Genomic DNA, 23,103 nt, shown 5'->3' on the forward strand with positions numbered 1-23,103 from the left:
CTTCCAGAAAATGAAAAGGCAGCAGAAAGGGCAGCAGATAAGATTCAGGTATTCCAGGAAAAACCACCAGAACCCACCAATTACATGTCCACATTTCACATGGTTGCACTGGTGCCAATGTACACAAGCTGACCAGAGACTATGTCTGTCACGTTTACATGCCCCAAATGTGGAACCAACACAATCAGGTAGGAACAATAGGTGGTGCCAATGGAACCCCATGGTGCGCTCTGCTAAAACACCAGCGCATGAGGTGACGTGAATCCCACCATGGCCCCCCCTTTTCCAATGGAAGAAAGATATGCAATCATGTAGTCACCATGGGAATCTCATGGTGTGCTCTGTCAAATTCCAAGAGGACGTTCTCAAACACGCAGCTCCTTGGCCCTAGCTGCTTCTGCAACTATGTATTATGGCTGTTCTGGTTGACTGCCAGTCACATGTTGACACTTCCCCTTTGTTAATGGCTGTCTACCTCCTTTCCCTGGCTGGTTGCATTGCTCCTTTTCAAGCTGCCCCATCCTCCTTGGTGAATGACTGCCCATGACTACCCAACAAGCAGGGCTTCCTGCACAGCCCCAGCATCCCCTTCCCTTAGCTTATGCTGGGTTGTCCAGGAGGGCTGATGGAGACTGCCTGGGGATGTGTTTCCCCATGCCACTTTGAGAGCTCCACTCTGAGTCAGAAGAGGTATCAGAAGAGGATTCCCAGGTACAGCCCCTAGTGGAACAGAAACAATCTATGTGGTAAATACAGGTGACTAGGGGTGGCAACAATTCACATCAGTGAGGATGTTGTGGAGGACAGAGAGGCAAAGAGTAGGTGTGGTGCCCTTCGTGGCTTCATCTCCCTGTTGGGAACGCCCATCGCTGGTCTAGCATGGAGCTTCTCAGGCTGCCTGGTGTGAGTAGATGGACTTTTCTCAATTGGCTGTATGCAGGTCAGTTTTGTTGGATATGGGGTGGAGCTCCTCGTGGTCTGCACAGGAAAGGGTGGCCCAATTGACTGTTCCTGTTGGGAAATGGGCTGTGTAGAGCAAAGGCGGGTGGAAGAGAGAGCAAGCAACAAACAATGATCAGCAGCTGGAAAACACAGTTCCTGGTACACATAGCTGGCTGTAACAGAGCAGAGGAAACAGTGAAGGTGGTGCCACTGCTCATACCTCAGCCTTCCCTCCCATTGGTGGCAAGGGTTTGGAATAGAGCACCTGGCCTTGGCCAATCGAGAGCTCACCTGTATGCAGTGTTAGCCCTCTGTGGAAGGCACTGCTCCCTGCTACTGGACGGGAAGAGCACTAGGAGCAATATAATTGAGGCAAGACCCAGTTTTCATTTATAGCAATCCAGGAGATACATGAGAGGCAATCACAGGCCAGTTTTCCTTTGAAGCACACTTCTTCCTCTTCCCTTGTTTACCTGTGTGGGGTGCTCCTGGTACCCCAGAGTGGGGCTTACCTGTAAGTGGGGCTGAGTGCCTCTCCTGGGTGTCAGGAACACTTTTTCTCTCTGTTGGTGGAGGGAATGGGAATTCCATGAGACAAGGGTATTAATAAAGAAATAAGGAAGAGATGTGAGAAATTTGCAACAGATATGCATTACAGCAAATGTTCCCCCTTCCCTTGCTCACCTGAGTGTGGTGCTCTGCCTGGCCCATCCAGTTGTTGGAGTGGAGTTTGCTGAAAGGTGTTTCCATCTGGTCCAGAGGTGAGGTCCTGTTCTGGTTCTAGGCCAATAACATGACTGTTGTGTGCAAGTCCCTAGGGGCATTATCGTCCAAAGTGCTCTTTCGTCACAGTTTCCCCTCACCCAAAGTTCCCCCTTGTGAGCAAAAAGTGTGAGTGACATGGGGTCAGGGAGATGTAACTCTATAACGCATGCCTTGTCATCTGACCTGTAGTATCCCTATGTGAAGTTTATACACTGGTGGTGGTGTGGTGCAACACGGACCATATGCTCTGTCATGGTAATGTGTCTGGGGCGAGAGGCAGGAGGGCTATTTATAATCTCACCTCCCTCCACTGCTGTCAATCACTGGAGTTTGGGAATACCACCAAAAGGTGGTATTCAACTAAGTTTTACTCAAAGTAGATTGAAATGAATGGCTCTTAGTAATGTTTACTAATTTCAGTGGGCCAACACACAGTAAATTTTAGCTGAATAGCATCCTAATTATTTTGGGTTTTATAAAGTCTGATGTTTTCCATATGATTTGTTTTTGTGATTTTTAATTTTTTTACTTACATGCATTGTTTAGGTAAAGGTAAAGGTACCCCTGCCCGTACGGGCCAGTCTTGACAGACTCTAGGGTTGTGTGCCCATCTCACTCTAGAGGCCGGGGGCCAGCGCTGTCCGGAGACACTTCCGGGTCACGTGGCCAGCGTGACATCGCTGCTCTGGCGAGCCAGAGCCGCACACGGAAACACCGTTTACCTTCCCGCTAGTAAGCGGTCCCTATTTATCTACTTGCACCCGGGGGTGCTTTTGAACTGCTAGGTTGGCAGGCGCTGGGACCGAACGACGGGAGCGCACCCCGCCACGGGGATTCGAAGCGCCGACCTTTCGATTGGCAAGCCCTAGGTGCTGAGGCTTTTACCCACAGCGCCACCCGCGTCCCATGCATTGTTTAGAGATATTTATTAACCAGGTTACTTAAAATGTAAAAACCCCCGAAACCCTCACTTGTCTTTTTTTGGCGTTGACACAATGTCCTCCTCATCCAAGTGGCACTCTACTTTCCCCCACTAAATCCAGATATGCTAAAACACATTGTGGGCAGTTGTGTTTAAAACAAGAAAGAAAAAGTGCTGATTTTTTATTGGGCACCATCTATCATCATTTATTAGCACATATAATTTAATGTATATCTAATGCATGTGCTGTTGAGGGAAATGAGAGGCAGATGGGGCTCCTCTACCTGGGAAGGTAGACCATCTAGGAGAAGGGGAAATATGATCCTAAACCTCTGCTGCCTTGCAGCCATACTCATTTGTGAGAAAGCCTTTGGGGGTAAACTCTGAGGAACAATCCATATTTGCTGTCATGCGGGACACCTTTGGGAGAAGAAAAGGGTAAGGAGAAAACTCTACACAATTCTGGAGTGGAGTCCCTCCTTCCGGCAGCTCCTGCAGCCAAGCTGGTGCCAAATGTATTCCTTTGCTTTCGACTACAGCTAGATGGAGGAGGTGAGGTTGTGTTGTCTGGGCAGCCCAAGACCTCCAAACTCACTGCCCTGGTTTGCGCTCTGGAGAGGTCACGTTGGTGCTGCTAATGCAGGAAAAACAATGCTGGACGCATCAGTTACGAGTTATAAGCTCAACCTGATTGGCGTAAGGTACAAGCGTTACGGGTTGCTTTTGTCGGTAGAAGTGGTCATCAAGCCAGGCAGCCCCAGGTCAATAAATTGCTGACCCGCACACAGGTCAATGACTAATGGAACACAGCCATCATTAACTGTGAGAGGGAAACACTCAACACTGACATTGCTGCTCTGCAGGAGACCAGACTCACATCAAATGGCTGTCTCTGAGAGACGAACTACACCCTTTTCTGGCAAGGAGGGCACCCATGGCATAGGTTTCACAGTGAAGAACCCTCTTCTGTCTGCGAAAGAACTGCTGACCAAGGGCTCAGAACACTTGCTTTCCTCTGGTTCGGTTAACATCTTGAGCGTCTGTGCTCCCATTATGTGCTCTGACGTACAGACCAAAGACCAATTCTACGAGGAACTAGGCACATTCTTCTCTATCAAGGCAAAACAGCAAATGTCCTGGAGGCATCCAAGGTCAGGCCAATGACACCAGCTGAACTTAATTGTCATCATGCTATCGGCCCTGAACTGTGTTCATGTTGCATGGAGCTACCACAGTGCTGACTGCAACACGGATCAGTCACTGTTGACAAGCAAGATCCCTCTCCAGCAAAATAGATTACATAGCACAAAGCAGGAAGTGTGGACATGAATCAACACTGCTAGAACAGCCAACTTTGTGAATGCTTCTCCAATTCCGACGAACAGGTACTAGAGAGCCAGTGTGGTGTAGTGGTTAAGAGCGGAAGACTTGTAATCTGGTGAACTGGGTTTGCATCCCTGCTCCTCCACATGCAGCTGCTGGGTGACCTTGGGCTAGTCACACTTCTCTCTGAAGTCTCTCAGCCTCACTCACCTCACAGAGTGTTTGTTGTGGGGGAGGAAGGGAAAGGAGATTGATAGCTGATTTGAGACTCCTTAGGGTAGTGATAAAGCAGGATATCAAATCCAAACTCTTCTTCTTCTACTGAACTTCCCAAGAGACAGCACTCAAGTAAGGTGGAACTACATCAAAGAGGCAACCTACAACACAGTGATGTCCTCCTTTGGCAAAAGAGAGCAGCAGGTCCCTGGCTGGTTTGAGGCTGGCATTAAGGACATGGATCCTGTTATTGCTGCAAAGCACGAGGGCCTTGTGAACTACAAGTTTACACCCTTCAAGAAGTTGCTTGCTGCACTGAGAAAGGCAAGGAGCGATGCCTAGAGGATTGCCAGATGATGTGCCAATGACTACTGGCTAAAGATGTACCAGACCATTCAACTCGCTGCTGACAGTGGCAACTTTCACAATATGTATGTAGTCATGAAGGAAGCCTTCAGGAAAACTGCACCACTGAAAACCTAATCTGGAGAGAGTATCACAGACTGCAGCAAGCAGATTAAGTGATGGGAAGAGCACTATCAAGAACTGTACTTGCAGGAAAACATGGTCGTTGACACAGCAGCTGACAGCATCCAGACTTGGAAAAGCTGGATGTTCCTCCCTTCCTTGACAAGCTGAAGCACGCCATCAACTCCACGGTTATGTGGTTAAGTCTCAGGACAGGACAGAATGCCAACAGCACTGTTAAAAGCCAGCCTCAACTCCTCCCTCGTGACACACCTCCACGGACTTCTCTCGCAGTTTTGGGAAACAACACCTTCATTTGCCCCAGCTGCAGCAAAATAAATCTCTCCCATATTGGTCTCTACAGCCACAGCAGGCGCTGTAACGCCCCAACAATTTGACTTTACCCTCAAAGGCGCACTCTTCCATTGTCTACCAAAACAGATGGATGCCAAAAAAATATACTTAAAATGTGGAATAGTAGTCATTTCAGTAGTGGCAGAAGTCATTGTAGTAGCAGCAGCAGCAGCTGTATTTGGTTTTGAATGTGGAACTTGTATTGCATTTGTTATATTGATTCCTTTTTGTTTGGGATCTGTCAGCTGCTTAGAGATTCATGTTGGAATATGCAGCGGTATAAAAAATAAATAAATAGCTGAACACCCTCTGTCAGTTTTGAGTGTTCGCTGGCCTGGCCTGCGACTCCGAGGATTTAAAAAGAAAGAGGCAAGCGTGTGTGTCGGAAACTGAGGAAACGCAACTGCTCAAGGAGGAGACTGCACACATTCACAGTTTCCGTTTTTGTTTTAAAATTATCTTGCTCCCTTGGGGCTGGGGGAATAATTTAAAAGGAAATGCACTTTCACATACTCAGGATGTTTGCTGAGTTATGTAGCAACCTGCTTTCTTTGTTTATTTCGAGATGGGCCCGTTTTGCTTCCAAAGTGAATGGCTCAGGGGCCCCACTCACTTCACAGTTGCAAGGAAATTAGGTTGCTGATGAATTGCCTGGTGCTACGAAGCAACATGTCTGGATGTGAGTTTCTCAGGAGCGTCAGATTGGCCACCGATAGAGGAAAAAGTTCTGGAGAAGACAGGCATTTTGTGTGATCCAGGAAAGCAATCCTTGTGGGTTTTTTTTTATGTCTTTGATAAAATGCTGTTAGAGAACCTTGGGGAATCCAAAGAAATAAAGAGTCCATGCTGTATATGTACCATACGCAGAAAGTCTGAGGATATTCTGTGCATTCTCCTTGAAATAATGAGCAGTTCTGGTTAGCCTGTCCATACCGTGATCAATTGATGTCGGGCAATGAGTCACAACACATTGATCTTTGTGTGTGTGTGTGTGTGTGTGTGTGTGTGTGTGTGTATCTGGGAGAGAAAGAATCTTGGCTTAGCAGGAAAAATCCTCCTGAATAACATAGGAGCGAGGAAGAGAAGATAATCTTTTTTAAAAAGATAACAGATCACTGAGAATAAAACAACAAAAAGAATAGTTCCCTACCCATTACTTCCCACTGTGTGAACTTTTGACATATCCGCAAACTCTTCCTTTCGCTTGCTACTGCTGTTGTACTGCTCGCTGTACAGCTTTAAGGACATCTGTTCAACAGCATCTCTTTGTGCTTCCAGATAGCATAGCTGAACCTCAGCCTAGAAAAAGACAACAATAAGAAATAAAATCCTTTGTTTTCATTCAGAAGGAATACATGTATAAAGTCGCTGCTTTGGGGCCCAATGAGCACTCAATCCAAAGTTATAATGCACAGTGGTATTAAACATTATCCTAATATTGATTAGGTGGTTCTTTATACATTAAATTGGTGTAAAATTAAAAGGGCAATAGCCTACAAAACACTCCTGATCATCTGATGTGGTATTGTTTAGAACTATTATTATTATTAATTACCCGCCCTTCACCATAAAATCGGGGAGGTGGGGGTGTTACAACAATTTAAAATACAATATTAATTTTTTTAAAAAAGAAAATTACAAAAATCACAAATCACAGTAATCATCAACACCATCAAAAGTTCATACAATTGATTATATTATATTTTGATTTCCAATCTCCTTGCATTATAAATCTTCAAGACCATTTTCTAAAAGGAGATTCTTGGAAACGAATAGCAGTTGGCTTTGGCATAACCCCCACTACACCACAGTGGTGTTTTTTCTAGGAACAGAGATGCTATCAAGCAGCCATGGTACATGACGATGTCACAATTCCTGAGAAGAAGGGGACTAATTTGAAAAAAAGGAATGGTACCATAAAGAGTCATTGCTGCTCAAATGACACAAAGAAAAATAAATAGCTTTAAAAAACAAGGAGTTAAAAAATAGTTAAAAACAAAAATTAAAACCAACAATAATGCACCCTCCCACAAACACATTTAAAAGGCTGTAGAATATTAATCAGCCTAAGGCCTGGTTGAAGAGGAACTTTTTTTGCCTGGCACCTAAAGATGTATATTGAAGGTGCCAGGCGAACCTCCCTGCAGAAAAGGCCCCCTCTGGACTTCTCATGTGCACAAAGAAGGGCTTCAGTTGATTATTGCAGAGTTCAGGTCGGTTTATATGGGGAGAGGCAGTCCTTGAGGTATTACTATCCTGAGCCATATCATCCAGATTTCAGTTATTTCTGGCTTACAGTTTACTCAGATTCATTTCTCCTGAGCCAACATATTTTTGCACTGTGGGATTTCTGGCACACACTCAATATCACTTGTCCACAAGTGCTTCCCAATTTGGGTCAAAGGCAGGGCAGACTGAACTTGCAAAGGGGTGTACAGACAAAGACACCCTCTCTACTGAAGTGAATAAGGAAGATTCATGAAAAAGTTCTGTGTATTATCAGACTGCACATGAGAATTTGAACTGGGGGACGCTGTCCTGTCCTCCTACAAAACCAGCTACATAGGTAAACACCTTTCTCTTCATCCATTGTTTAAATACCGGTATTCCAGATATTCCAAATGTACAAAGACACATATCAGGACTCAGCAAAGAGGCAGATTTACAGCAAGGGCTTTGAATTGTCCTTCCCAATGGCATCTTGGAAATACAGAATATTTGCGGGGATACAGGCAATGTTTATCTACAAGGCAACAAAGGCAGTGTATATATAATTTTGTTCTGCCCTGGAGAGCTGCTACCAGTCAGTGTAGACAATATTAGGTTACACAGACTAATGCTCAGCCTGTGTTCCCAAGACTTACTTATTCAACCTGTGGAATTTATGTTCTGTTTAGCACTTGCCTAATGCTTCATATGTCATTCTTTCTGCTCAAGTGTTTGTTTGACTAATGGTGTAAATAAAAACAAAGGCATAGCGTTCTCACTGCACCAATCAAACCTTCCCAAAGATTACTCAGCAACCTGAACTTTAAGCAAGATGAAGTAGATTAGTGCTGGTGTTTTCTTTTAGACTATTTCCTGGTCAAAAGAATGTGGAATAACATCTGGCTTCAAAACCTATTGAATAAAGTACTTTATCTATTGCAGCTGTGTTGATGAGTTGGATTCTTGAGCTCAGAGCACCAGATGACATGGGGATGGGTTTGGCCATTTGCCGTAATTGCCCCTGGATTGCTGGGAGGACTACAGAAGCGAAGTTGAGCTCAAGAGCACTTTGGGGCCAATATGGTATTGTTACAACACACTCCACTAAAATGCAAACACGCCAATTAAAATGACAGCAAGCTTCAACTCCCCCCCACACACTCTGTGTCCCTTTTCCCTTGTGTGTTGTGGGGTGTTTTTTTAAAGAGTGTAAGCCTGCTGGCAGGGACTGTCTTTTTTTAATTGACTGTATGTAAGCCTCTCCAGGAGCCTGAAGAGTGAGGTACAAATTCGACAAATAAATAAATAAAGGGATTCAGAGGTGTAGAACCAACTGAGAACCTAATGGGCTACAAGGCAGGCTGAGAAGGGGTTGTGACTATTCAAAGACGTCCAAAACTGTCCAAAAATGCAGGCATCTATGTTGATCTATTGCCACACAGAAAAGCAAACACACACACCAAAGAAAAGCAGTACATAGCACAACAACCAATTTATTAGGATCAACATTTCTGAGAGCCTATGTATAGTTTCCAGGGAGTAAGTTCCACTGAACTTAGTGATGCTTGCTTCTGACTGCAGCATGTAAAACCCATTGAGCTTTAACCAAAGGTCTTCAGTCCCCTGAAATGCAGTCTTTAGATTTTAATTACAAAATGCAAACAATCGTGCAAAGAAGTGTCTCCATTTAAACCGGCAGTGTGAAGAAGGAACCCCGTCAAAAAAGAAAAGAAAAAAAAAGACTCAACCTCTACTTGATTGCTCTTCTCATTCTCTGACTTTGTCTATGCTAATATGTCACAAGCAAACTTGAAAACTTCATTAGCACCTGATTCAGTTGCCAGAACATGGAAGGTCCCTCCTGCATTACCCTGATGCTCTGACAGATGACCTCCATGTCCAGAAGCTGGGCTCCTTTGCATTCCCTCTCCACTTCACCATTGCCTAAAGTAGCAGTTTGTTACATGCAAAGCTTGTGGTAGAGCACAAGCCTTGTGTGCAAAGGTCCCAGGTTCAGTCCCTAGTACATCCAGGTAAATCTGGAGAAGACTTCTGCCTGCAAATCGTAGAAAACAGCTGCTATTCAGTGAAGGATACTGAGCTAGATGGATAAATGATCTGACTTGGTATCCCACTGTTTCTAAGGCCACAACTTATGCCATCAGCTGCAATGTACACAGAGTGAGGCCTTCTCTTCAGGCCTTCTCTTCTATAATGAGGAAATGCCTGTGCAGATAGGATTGGCAGCACTGCCCAAGGCTCCAATCCTAACCTCAGTTGTTCAGAGATGGTAATATAAATTGGAAGTGACAGCAGTTAGGAACGGGGTCCATATATGTTAAAAGGCACCAGTCCTGACAGTTCTCTTTTAGTTTCTGATCCCAATTCAAAGTGCTGGTTTTCTTCTCTAAAGCTCTAAATGGTTTAGGATCCCTGTACCTAAAGGGACACCTCTACCATATGAACCTTTCCACACTCTTTGGTCTTCAGAGAGCGGGAGGAGCTGCTATGTGAACATAGGAAGAACCAGAATCAGCCCATTGGATCTGCCTACAGCCAATCTAGTCCAGCATCCTATTCTCACAGTGCTCAACCACATGCCAGTGGGAAACTTGCAAGCAGGATCTGAGCATAACAGCACTCTCACCTTCTGTGGTTTCCAGCAGCTAGTAGTCAGAAGAATTACTGCCTCCAACTGTGGAGGCAGGGCCTAGTAGCCAATAGCCTCTTCCTCCATGAATTTTAATCATAAGCCACATTTCTAGAGAAAGGGATATTCACTCAAGTGCCTTGGACTGTGTGCATGCCCTCCTTTCATCTAAGGTGTGACTGAGGGTCAGAGAGGACAGTGCCCTCTTGGCAGTCAGGTTATGGAATATCTGTTTCTTCGAGACGTTCTCCTAGCTACCTCCTGATATTCTTTCAGGCACCAATTGAGTTTACATCTGTGGCTTTGATGGTTGCTGCCTGTTTTAAATCATTTGCTGCTGCTGCTCACTACTCTTGCATTTTGTCTTTTGTCCACTGCACTGGGGTTGCCTGCTTGCTTTTCAGCATTTTAACTGATGTTGTTAGCTGCCTTGTGGCCTCCAATGTGGAGCTGAAAAGCGGGATAGAAATAAGCCAATAAATAAATAAATAGACGATGTGGAGAACTTGGAAGAAAGAGGGACTCCTGCTGTAGAAGTATGCTATAGAAATAATCAAACCAAATAATATGAGGGTTCCAACATACTTTTAATTTAGTGCAGCATCATTCATTGTCAAAGAATGATGTAACTAATTAAAAGGGTAAGACTACAGATAGATCATGTGTGCATATGAATACACACATGCACATTCCATGGCTGACTCATGTCTACAGATTCCAGAAAACTCCATTAATGAGTACAAAGAAAGGAAAATCAGATGCTCCCTTAGCGAGCCAGGTAATTTCTCTTCCGTGGAAAACAAATTAAATTTCTTTCTCAAAGAAGTGTCTCACAAATCACCAGTGTTTATTGGTTTGATAGTTTTGGCTATCTGGCATTGTTCGCAAAATACTTTGCGACTTCTGATTTATGCCTGTCAGAAATACACTGCATTTGTATTTTAGATATCGTCATTATTATTAACATGTTGTCAGTAGCTGAAAAAGTTCCAAAATTAAGTATCTTCTGGAATAAAGCTTTCTATTGCTGTTGTCAATATGCAACTAGTAAATGGCTCTTGCATTCTACAAAAGCTGATACATCTTCTTAGCTGCCGGCAGTGCCTCATCCTGAAATAGCTGGAGAGAGTAAGTCTGACACAGGTGCTGCCATTTGCATCTGAGAAGACCTGACTGAGATAAATGTTGGAACAGCTACCTTCCATCTTTTCCGGGTCCACGTACATCACTATGCCCTCAGGGAAGGCAGAAGACAAAAAGCCTAAGTCAGGGACTTCATGTCCTCAGTTCCTGAGAAAACAGTGTTTCTAAATATTTGGTAATGTTTCTTCTTTTTAGTATATTTTGTAAAATGCCTCAGGGATCTTGGCAACATGGTGGCATATGCCTGCAATCAATCAATCAATCAATCAATCAATCAATCAATCAATCAATAGCTAACTCCCATAGTATTATGTCCTGCATGAAGCTTGACTTCTTCTGGATTGGATGATTGGCCTGTATTAAAATTTCAGCTTCACATCCCTCCTTCAGAATTTTATAATTATATTGTTTATATACAGCCCCAATATTCTGAATGATCTGAAAATACCATAACCATTTGGAGGTACACTTATGTCTAAAGAGAGGGCATAACTATTCTTTAAAAGTTTTCTCATATTCAAGGTGTCTTGGACTGTGTGTTTGTGTGTATGTGTCTGAAATTTCATATCTGTGGTGTAGAAATACCTTCTATACATTTTAATCCCCATTCTCTTTTCAAAGTACACCCAGTATGTCTCCCCCTTTAGCTTTTCTCCTAATCTCTACATTTCTCTCTCTCTCTAGAAGTGAGGCCTGGAAAATCCAATCAGAAATTGGTTAGCTTTATTTGGCATGAGGTGTAGCTCCCAAACCTTCATCAAGGAAAATTCACCTCAACCAATCAATCTTTCTAAGTTCACAGAAAGCAGGCTGCAGTAGTAGTCTAGACCCAAGCGGTCTCAAAGGCAGACTTCACGTGTTTCCAGGCCTGAATGTGAAGGAATACATAATGCCTTAGAATTTTCCATTCTGCTACAGACCCGCTGGCTGGCTGCTTCTGGCCCCAGTTCAAAGTGCTGCTGCTGACTTTGAAAAACCGGAATACTCTAAAGCCTGCACGCCTAACCTGATGCCCTCTAATGCTTTGGGCTGCCATCATGCCTGACCATTGGTAATGCTGCCTGGGGCTGATGGGAACTGTAGTCCAAAACATCCAGATTGTAGAAGGCTGCCTTAGGGGGTCCATCCTCCCATATTTCCCATTCCCTCCATTTACGATGATGTTCTGCTCTTATTTCTCAAATGTTAGCCTGTAAGGGTGCATAGCTAGGCTTTCTATGTGACTTCCTTTGTAGATTCATCTGACCTTCACGTTGAGCATTTTTGGACTGTCAGGTGAAGTTCTGGCCTTTTCAAAGGCTTTCTTTGCTTTCTAACTTGGAGCCAGCTGATCGTGGCTATTGTAACTTGTAGATTTTTATGTTGTTGCTCTGCCTGTGTTTTATTGATTGTTTTAATGATGATTGAAGCTTTATTGATGCTCCTTCAGGAATTACAGGCAATGTGTGGTTTTGGGTGACATCCAAGGGATCCTGTCTACCAGCAGAATGGACTTCTGCTCATGCTGTGGGAATTGTTTTTCCTCTCGTTCCCCCGTCCAGCCCTCATCAGGAGGGCTGAGGGACCCTCAAAACAGAAGGGGATTAGGGGGATGGTACAATGTGGGGGAGAGGAATGGGAACTCTTGTTATGTGTACAGAAGTCAGTTCACATGGCATTGAACAAACCCATTGTTTGTTCACTGCACCACATGCTATCCCCCCCCCCAAAATTTAAGAATTCAACCTATAGGTGCTGAAACAAAATAAACAAAACCTTTAAGATACTAGAGGGGGGGAGGGAGAAGATACCTACGCTCACCAGAATTCCAGATATCTTCATAATACCTAAATTTGAGTGCAGCATATCATATCATATCAGCATATCTTTCTCTATATTTATTGTATGGGAGCTCTTAACCTTATTTTTCTTTTCTTTTTTTTTTTTGCATCCTGGGACTGCCCAAACATACTTGCTTTGGTACACTTTTGTGGCTTGTTATTTTCCTGCTTCCCCTATAGATGCCAAATCCTTATTTCGCTCACTTCCATGAGCTCCAGTGAAAGTACACAACTGCCCTTAGGAAAAATGTCCAATTTTATCATTTTACAGTATGTTTTTCTCCCTTCTCTCTCTCCATCAACTATTTTTAAATGTAACTCTTGTGTTCAACTACTGCAAACATTTTCAGCATGCACAAATCCAGGAAGATAAGAGCTTCAAACAGATATTTCTGATTTCTATATGCAGTCATCTATCACAGAGCGGCTGTATATAAGACTTCCCTCACCCCCTCCAACAGTTCATGTTCTACTGATATTGCAATTCCAGAGAGGCTTTGAAAACCTCAAGTAGGTATTGATTGGTTTAAATTTCAAAAAAATAAAAATAAATCCTATATTCTTCAGAGGCCACTGTAGGATACAAAAAGTCAAGAAAATTTGCGCTGCCAAAAAAAAAAAGATGTGAGTAAATCTACTGAAGATGATTTACATTATTTTATTTTTTTAAAAAGGGCAAAGATGTTTTAGATCACTCATCAGTCCTATATATTGGTTGGTTAATAAAAATATTTAGGCAATCAGCATAGTAACAAACGAAATTGTTTGCTCGATGTTGTTCTTTGATAGAGAGGAACATGAAGACTGGATTTTGAGGAGAGCAGCCCATAAGCAGGGAGCCATCGCAGAAAAGGCCGCCTTCTGAACTTCTCACAAAGAGGGCCTCTGATGATGATTGCAGGGTCTGGGTCATTCCTTATGGGGAGAGGCAGTCCTTGAGATATTGCAATCCTGAGCTATTTAAGGCTTCATAGGTTAAAACCAGCACTTTGAATTGAGTCCAGAAACTCATTGCAGCCAGTGCATTTGGGCCAGGGTTGGTTTTATACGCTCAAACCGTCTTGCCCTGGTGAGCAACCTGGACACTGAATTCTGCACCAGCTGAAGTTTCTGAACCGCCTCCAGAGGCAGCCCTATGTATAACATACTGCAGTAGTATAACCTAGAGCAGGCATGTCCAACTCCCAAGAGACTGCAATTTACTCCCATTATTAAAAAACTGGCAGTGATCTACCCATTGGATTGACCAAAGTTGTTGAGCTTTTTGGGCTATCCCTGTCCAGATAGGGACACCAGCTGAAGCTGATGGAAGGTACTCTGAACTACTGAGGCCACCTGAGCCTCAGGTGACAGTATTCACTTCCTGAAGCATTGATCACAAATAGATGTGGGGGAAACTCACAGCACACCTTCAGATGAGCTACAAGAAGTGCTGCCTGTCAGTAGGCTAGTGACTTGTCCAATCAAGGGGCAGCAATTTTTTGCAACACCCAAAGGAAACTCCCAGAGGGAGGGGGGTGCTCAGGTTGTTTCCACACTGGAAACTTGTGGTGTCCTGCATACTGTTGGCTGTCACAAATATATGCCACTCCCACCCATGTCAGGCAGGGGCAAAGCTTTTTGTAACATCCAGACCCACTTTAGAAAGCATAACTTTCTATACATAAACTATTTGTATTGTTGAGAGGTCAACATCCCTGCTGCTGCTGAATTCCTGGCAATTTGCATACCATTAAAGCATTAGCCATAATGTTTGGAAAATTTAATTTTAAAGCTGTGCTGTTAAAAGATGTTTGCTGAATTGTAAGCATCTATGACAGCTGGGAAATTTGTTAACACTCTGATAGTTACACTATTTGTGCCTTAGTCTGGAAGGCAGTAAACAAAATCCCTTTTCACTTTACAACAATGAAGGAGATTTTAATGCAAGAGGAGGTGTTTAAAGACAACAACAATTTTTATCACAGCAATGCAGTGATGAAGGCAGCATGTCTTTTTATTTTCAATATTTCCTATCCATTAAGTTATCACTTTTATGCATTTATTTGCTTATTTTTGGCTCGGGAGTGCAGTTTTGTGTGTGTTAATACATGAAAGAAGGGAAGCACACAATTCTGATATAATTCAAAAAACCATTTTCCTTATTGAATTGTTTTTCTTACTATTCCTCGACCTATCATGTGTGAGTCTAGGTCACCACCGTGTTATTGCCCTTCTACAATATTCCATCACTTCAGTATATAGTCATGTACACGAGGAATCAAGAATGAAAGGTGTATAATGAGAAGAAATAGAAGCTTGTTTCTCTTATCTGCCCAGGTTACTGCCCATGTCAATGATAAGATTCATAATGGTGGAAATGGCTCAGGATGCTTCTAGACTGTAGGATTCACACACCAACAAATCCAGGTGCGAAACTAAAGGTGACCTGAAGCAAACTTGCTCCCCCCCCCAAAAAAATGGACTTCTTGTGATGAGAAAAGTGAGAGGGAAATGCACTGGAAAGTGTGGGATAACACTTTCTTAATTTAATGTTGTGTAACTTCCCAGCAATAAGAACAGAAAGAATGCTGAATAAACAGCCAGCTTCATCTAACCTCCACGCAAACATTGTGGAAACAAATCATGATGAATGCTCAGTAAACATGTCTGGAAGCAACAGTCCATATACTATCAGTATTACTGAGAAACTGTAGCACTATTTGGGCATTTGACTCAGTTAAGGACAACTCTACGTGGGGCTACCTTTGAAGGTGACTCGGAAACTACAACTAATCCAGAATGCAGCAGCTAGACTGGTGACTGGGGGCGGCCGCCGAGACCATATAACACCGGTCTTGAAAGACCTACATTGGCTCCCAGTACGTTTCCGAGCACAATTCAAAGTGTTGGTGCTGACCTTTAAAGCCCTAAACGGCCTCGGTCCAGTATACCTGAAGGAGCGTCTCCACCCCCATCATTCTGCCCGGACACTGAGGTCCAGCGCCGAGGGCCTTCTGGCGGTTCCCTCATTGCGAGAAGCAAAGCTACAGGGAACCAGGCAGAGGGCCTTCTCGGTAGTGGCGCCCGCCCTGTGGAATGCCCTTCCAGCAGATGTCAAAGAGATAAACAACTACCTGACATTCAGAAGACATCTTAAGGCAGCCCTGTTCAGGGAAGTTTTTAACATGTGATATTTTAGTGTATTTTTGGTTTTTATGGAAGCCGCCCAGAGTGGCTGGGGAGGCCCAGCCAGATGGGCGGGGTATAAATAATAAATTATTATTATTATTATTATTATTTGGGACGCGGGCGACACTGTGGTCTAAACCACCGAGCCTCTTGGGCTTGCCGATCAAAAGGTCGGTGGTTCAAATCCCCACGACGGGGTGAGCTCCCTTTACTCGGTCCCTGCTCCTGCCAACCTAGTAGTTTGAAAGCACGCCCACCAAAAATGCAAGTAGATAAATAGGTACCGCTCCGGTGGGAAGGTAAACGGCGTTTCCATGCACTGCTCTGGTTTGCCAGAAGCGGCTTAGTCATGCTGGCCACGTGATCCAGAGAAACAGTCTGCGGACAAACGCCGGCTCCCTTGGCCTGTAAAGCAAGATGAGCACCGCAACCCCAGTCGTCTGTGACTGGACTTAACTGTCAGGGTTCCTTTACCATTATTTTTTTTAAAGGACAACATGGGTATGGGAAATGGAGTAACCCCTCTCTCCGCCATTGACACCTAGCCATACAATGCAAACAGCTGAATGGAGAGAGGGAGACTTTAAGTGTACAGACTTCCACACAATCTGGGATTTGCACTGCTTATTGGGACACCAGGGCTGTACTTGCTGAAGACCTGCTTTCATGTTCTCTTTAACAATGACTAGAAAGCCCAAAGGCAGCTTCTGTGAAACAGCCACCCCCTGGCTAATGGAGGAACGGAAGGAACAAGGTAGGGACAACAAGAATCGCTTTACATATGAATAACAACAATTTAGTTATCAAAACAGTAGCGAACAAGCATGACTTTATACCGTTCTTTTCAAAAAATTTAGCCTCCTACGGTCCTAATAGTCTTTTTCCTGTGGTTCAGGAAAGCACAGCAACACTCTGCCCAGTGCCTGTATCCTTATTTCAAAGAGAATCATTCAAGCCGACATCTACCCTGTCAAGAATCTTGACTTTGAGCTGCTAATGTAGAATAAAAATCAATATATATTTTGATCATTTGATGAATATTTACTTCTTTCTTTAGCGCTCGGGGATTTCAAAATGAAAACTGCTGAATCAAGTCATTTTATTTTTCTGTGTTTGTGCCAACACCAATTTACTACCCTCCAGAAAGTTCCTGAACAAGACATCCCAAGTGGCGTACTTGTTGGTTTTTCCTGTCAGTCATAACAGGGTGCCAGCAGGGAGCCATAATCATTTCCCTTTCATACTGTTAGTGCTCCAGAAAGCAGTAGCTTGATTTACTTCCCCAGAAAAAGTAAACTTGTCTTATTTAGACGTACTGTAGAATGCTAGAGTACTTATTCCTTTCAGGGTGTGCCTGAACTGATACTATCCATTAAAAGTTAAATGCTTGGGGTTTTTTTGTGGGGTTTTTTTGATCTCACAAGAAACAGAATTTATAGTTGCGTTTCAACGTAAGGAATTCCTGGGAACACTAAGAAAACAAAAAGCTTTGAAAAAGGCATTTTCTGAAAAATGACAGTCAAATTCTAGCCGACTGCTATAATAAGCCCTTAGACTTCATAACATTACTGAGTATGAAAACGCATGCTGCTCCAAGAAAGCCTGGCACTTAAGATGCAACTGTGAGTTTTATAAGATATTTATGCTCATTTTTAATATAATGGATTTTTTTTAAAAAAAATATATGCATATCTAAAGTCTACCAAAATCCGGTGTTTCCACTTGGGTTTGGTTTTTTATAGAACTAGATTGCTTTAACAAGAACTGTAAATGCAAGCAATTTTGGTCTTGCAAAATAATTTTATACTGACTCAGTAGAAGGGCTTTAAATCAAACAGCATTCCTGTTGGTTCCTTCTTATAAATTAAATAAAAGTGGCAGTAGATGACTTACAGAAGGCTGATATGTGCTAGTACAGTTATGAGATATTATGCAAACATATGTTTTAAATAAAATAAAATATTTAGATTGCTGAATACAAAGGCAATTATGGAACGTCTTTGTTAAATTACATTTTTCATTCCCGCCCCCCCTTTCTCTTTCTTTTGGGAGGGGACCTGGAGATGGGGAGGGGGATTGTCCTGGAAATAGAACCAACAGGAAATGATGCTATATCTAAAACAGCTGGAGACTGTAGCTAATATAAATTTACTTGAAAATAAAAATGCTTTATGCCTCTAGAGACAGGCTGTAACATGCAGTAAAATAAATGATGAGAATATAAACTTATTGTTAAATCCTTACTTTATGTCTGCATATTGTTCTAAGATGGTATTCACCACCAGAGAAAGAGTCTAGGGCTGGTTTTAAAACACACACACACAAACACGCACACAACAATTAAATACATGTAAGGAATCCCAGTGAATAAGTCCTTTGCTTACAATAAAAAAACCTGACAATTTTTACCTCCCTTCATATAGGCCAGTCACTTTAGTCTAGCAGTGATGGTTATGTGATTCCACGATTATTGCATTGTTCTAGATCACGGGTGTCAAGCACAAGGCCCGCGGGCCAAATCCGGCCCGCCAGACCTCGTCATGTGGCCCGTGTAGCCAGCAATTCCTGGTGTCCGTAAGGGCCGCCCCCGCTTCCCCCGCAAGCCCTTTTATCAATGACAAAGGCAGGAACGCTCCTTCCGGCTCTGCAAAAGGCAACCCTTTCACGCGCTTGATTTGCAGCCCAACCCAGCCGCGCGGTGCCCTTTCGGGTTTCTCCCTCTCCTCCTCGCCAAGCCCCGAATCGAGCCCGCCCTCCGCTGTCAAGGCCTGTCTGGCTCGCAGTACCCATTGCGGCGCTTGCTTCTGTGAAATGCGGACTGCTTCCCGGCTCTCCGCCCTCGCTTTGCCCGCTTGGACGGAGCAAAGCACACGACACCGGCTGCGCCATCGCGGGGTCCGCACGCGTAAGAGCCGCCGCTGCACACGAAGCTAGGGATCCTTCTCTCTCTTCCTCCCTCGGTTCACCTTTGGCCCTGATCGGAGAGGCCTGATCCCGGGCCATCGCTCGCTCTTCCCTCTTGCATGGGTGACTCGCCCGCCCCCGCCCCCGCCCCCTCCTCCTCTCCTCCCAGAAAGGCAGGCTGGATGCGGGAGGGTCGCTGCACATTTTCTGCAGTGCGTACAAACACTGAGGTCTAGCCGCAAAGTTAGCAAGCCTAGGCCCTTGTTAAGGTGGGCTTGAGGAGGGTTGGCTCGGAAAGCCGCTCGGGGCCCTCTGTGCGCGCCCCCCAACCAAGCAACCCACGCGCGACGGGTGCTGGCTGAGCAAGGTCGCTGCTGCGAAAAATAAATAAAGAGTGCACGAAAGCAAAACCCGCGCAACCAGGGGAAGCTTGGCCGGAGGAAGCCGAGCAGCGTCGGCGTCGGCGCCTTGCTCTGCTGGAGAGATGGCAGCCGAAGTTGTGTCACCTGCTGCTGCTGCTGGCCCGTGCCACCTTAAGGGCCGGTTGTTGGTGCTGTGGAGTGGGAGGTTGTCAGCAAGCACATGGGGATATTAAAGCAGCCTGTGCTTTTCCTTTGCAGGCTTGGCACAGCCCGGCCTGGTCCCTGGGGTGCAGGGCCGTAAGAGATGGAGGCAGGCTGGGCCCTCTCCCTCCTGGGTGAAGCACCTGCCAGAAGCCTTGTGGCAATCGTCTCTCCCCCCCCCCCCCGGGGCACACGCAACAGACACTGGGGCCAACGGAGCGTGGTGGGTTAGGGTGGCAAACGCCTCTCTGAGCTCTGCAGAAAAGCTGAACTTGCACCAGAGCCGCCTCTGACCCACATAATGGGCTATTGCCAGCTTGTATTTTAGGGAGCTGGTTTCTTGTTTTCAGCCTTGCAGCAGCAGTACCCGACTGCACACACTTAATGTGATCTCCCAACAATCCTAGGAGGTAGGCCATGGTTATTCCCATTGTAGAAGAGAGGAGAAACGGAGTGATATAATGCCAGCAGTAGTATAAATATGTCCCCATACATGCACCATACAAATAAAGAGTGGACACATAGTCCTACAGATACAACCGGCCCTTTGAGGGTGACCAAACTGGTGATGCGGCCCCCGATGAATTTGAGTTTGACACCCCTGTTCTAGATAGTCCAAATCTAACGGAAACCTTCTATAGCTTCACCTTAAGTGATTTTTGACTTGGACTTTTCCACTTTACCTAAGAGGTAAAAACAAATGAAAAGGACCTTTCTTTAAAAAAATCAATAACTAAGAATCTAAATATTTATTTTTTCTTGTGCCTAATTATGTAACTTTCATTTTTTATTCAGATTCATATTTCCTTGTCTCAAAGCTGAGTTCTGCTAATGGAGACTCCCTAATTATTGTTGTTTAGTATCACAAAATTATTAATTCTTCTAGAAATCTGCAGCCAGCATTCCTCCTCGTCCCCTTAGCCCAGTCCCTGTGCCTGCTAAACTCTCTTCTTTTACCTTTCTTCCTCCTCTGTTGCTAATCTCCCTAGTCTTTCATTCTTCCTGACATCTACTTTCTCCTATGGGTGAAGGTGAAATTCAATTCTATTAGCATTTAAAACTGAATTTATCATATTTGCACTTTCCAAAATGACATGTGAATCAAAATAAAGCCATACTTTGAAATCTGCACTTATTCTATTTTGCGATGCAGTTCTCCAACAAATGTTTACAAAAACGCACATGTTAAGTGAAACTGTGCATAAAAATGAAGATATTAGTGAAAACAACATTCAAAAATGCATTGCATTTGGGGAAATTGTTTGCAAAAATGTGTATATTAGTAAAAAGTGCATATAAAATGTGTTTATTAGGAGTAATTTGTACTAAAATGCTAATGTTCAGCTCCTCTGAACACATGATGCTCCTTCATGCCCCTCATGTGTGAAGGAGGCTAAGATAAAGTGTACATCCATGTCTTATGACAAATATGAGGGAACAGTTGCTAACAGAGTGCTACAGTGGTACCTCCGGTTGCAAATGGGATCCGTTCCAGAGGTCCGGCCGGATCCCAAGGTTTTCAGAACCTGAGGATCACGGTTATGCACATGTGTGCGGCGGTAGACTGCTTCTGCGCATGCACACACGGCAAAACACTTCCGGGTTTGCCGCTTTCGCAACCTGGAGTTTACGTTACCCGAGGTTAACGTAACCTGAGGTGCTACTGCATTGTTGAAGCACCATTGTTTGATCAATGGTGTCTCCAAAATTTTTTACACATCACTTGTGAAGACAGGCGAAATAATGCCAGTGTACTGGAAGAAGCAAAGTTCACCAGTGTCAAAGCAATGATTCTTCAACATCAACTTCATTGGACTGGCCATGTTATTCAGATGCCTGATTATCATCTTCCAAAGCAACTACTCTATTCCCAACTTAAGAATGGAAAGTGAAATACTGGTGGACAACAAAAGAGGTTTAAAGATGCTCTCAAGGCTAATCTTCAAAATTGTAGTATAAGCACGGATAACTGGGAAACACTGGCCTGTGAGCGCTCCAATTGGAGAACAGCCTTTTCCAAAGGTGTCAGGACTTCGAAGAAGCACAAACTCAGGGCGAAAGGGAGAAATGAGCTAAGAGGAAGGCACGTTTGGCAAACCCTCACCGTGATCAACTCCTGCCCGAAAACATATTTCCCCACTGTGGAAGGACATGCAGACCCAGAATTGGCCTCCACAGTCACTTACGGACTCACTGCTAAGACTGTGTTCATGGAAGACAATCTTACTCGGCTACGAGTGATTGCCAAAGAAGAAGATGTGCCCCAGAGGCATCACAAGTGACCGCCAAAGAAAAAGACTTCCTTATCTGAAACAAATGGGGCAACCCATGAGTAAAAGAAGTCTGTGAGCACATAAGAGCACACATAGAACTCTCTGAATTATGATCACCTGCCATTTGCTTTGCTAATCAGTACAGCTCCGTTACTGCTTTATAAAAATGTTGATTATAATTGATATTTATGGTTGCTTCTCCCGCATACGACAATCACAGTACGTCTTCTACCCAGTGAATAATATTTCACTCTCTGCACCCCATAGTTTACAGGACTCTCTCTAGACCAAATCTCTCTACCCGACTTCATGATATGCCACTCTCCTTTTGCTCTAACACAGACCTGAACTCCTTTGGTCACTTATGCCTCTCTTTTGCTTTCTGTACCTAGTACCAGTCTCCATTCGTTCTGTTTCATCACAGGCCTCAGGACCCCATCTCTTTGTCAAGGGTGCTGGAATCTGTAAGAGGGAAGCTGCAGTTTCCAGGATTCTCTGGTGAAAGCCATATTCATTGAACATGCTTTAAATGTATGGTGTGAATCTCCCCCACCCTCACCCCAAAAAAGGCCCCCTCTTTTTTCTTCCTCCAAAGTCCACCCTCCCTCTATTTCAGTGTTTCCCGCCTAATCTCTGCAGCTCTTTGTGTGGGGTAGCACTAACACAGCTTTTATTTTCTGAGCAATTTGCACATCAAGGAAGTTTCAGATGCAGATGGTGTAGTGTGGCAACACCAGGGGCAACGTCGCCACAAGCCCCTGAATCCAGGGAGAAGAGGGGCAATTCTTCTGTCCTTACCACCCACATTGGTAGGTCTCATCTGTTCCCACAAAGAGATGGAAAAAAGGGCTGCAAATGATAGGCGTCTAAAATCTTCCCAGGTGACCACAAGTAGTCAGAGAGGAGGAATAGTCAGAGGGGCGGCTGCAGGCAGCCCACGGGTCTTAAGTTCTGTCCCGCTTTAGAATGTAATTGTACGCTTGGCTTTGCTAAAAGGAAAACTGGCACATGGAGCCCTGTCAAAGATCAAGCTTTTTTGAATTGATAAACGACTTTGCACCCCAATCCTATATACTTTTATGTGAAAGTAAGGTCCATTGATTTTATTCTTCCCCATTAAATCTCTCACATTGCTATATATGCAGTAGAGCTCTCATCACCATCAACGCCAATGAAATATTTAACACCCCTCTTGAAACAGCCATTGAGATGGCAACGGACCTAGATTATATTCACATGCCAGTATTATGGCCTTCACCTACTGACTGCGAAAGCTTTCACAGCCCTACTCACTAATTGAACCGACCAATTCTGCAGTGCTGCTGCATGTGATTTGTGATATTATGCCTTTAAGTGTGTTATTTAAGTTTGCAATGCAGTT

The 23,103-nt window shown here is 44.1% G+C and overlaps 1 protein-coding gene across 3 annotated transcripts in view; it reads right to left on the bottom strand.

Annotated features, from left to right (window-relative positions):
* Window positions 1-23,103, bottom strand: part of AKAP6 (A-kinase anchoring protein 6) — a 241,344-nt gene that overhangs the window by 83,718 nt on the left and 134,523 nt on the right. For all 3 annotated transcript variants that reach the window (XM_053380690.1, XM_053380707.1, XM_053380698.1), the window contains exon 8: window positions 6,141-6,289. In XM_053380690.1, the coding sequence (XP_053236665.1) occupies window positions 6,141-6,289 (149 nt within the window). The remainder of the gene's footprint in view (window positions 1-6,140; window positions 6,290-23,103) is intronic.

The sequence above is a fragment of the Podarcis raffonei genome, chromosome 1, assembly GCF_027172205.1.
Source record: "Podarcis raffonei isolate rPodRaf1 chromosome 1, rPodRaf1.pri, whole genome shotgun sequence".
Taxonomy (NCBI): Eukaryota; Metazoa; Chordata; class Lepidosauria; order Squamata; family Lacertidae; genus Podarcis; species Podarcis raffonei.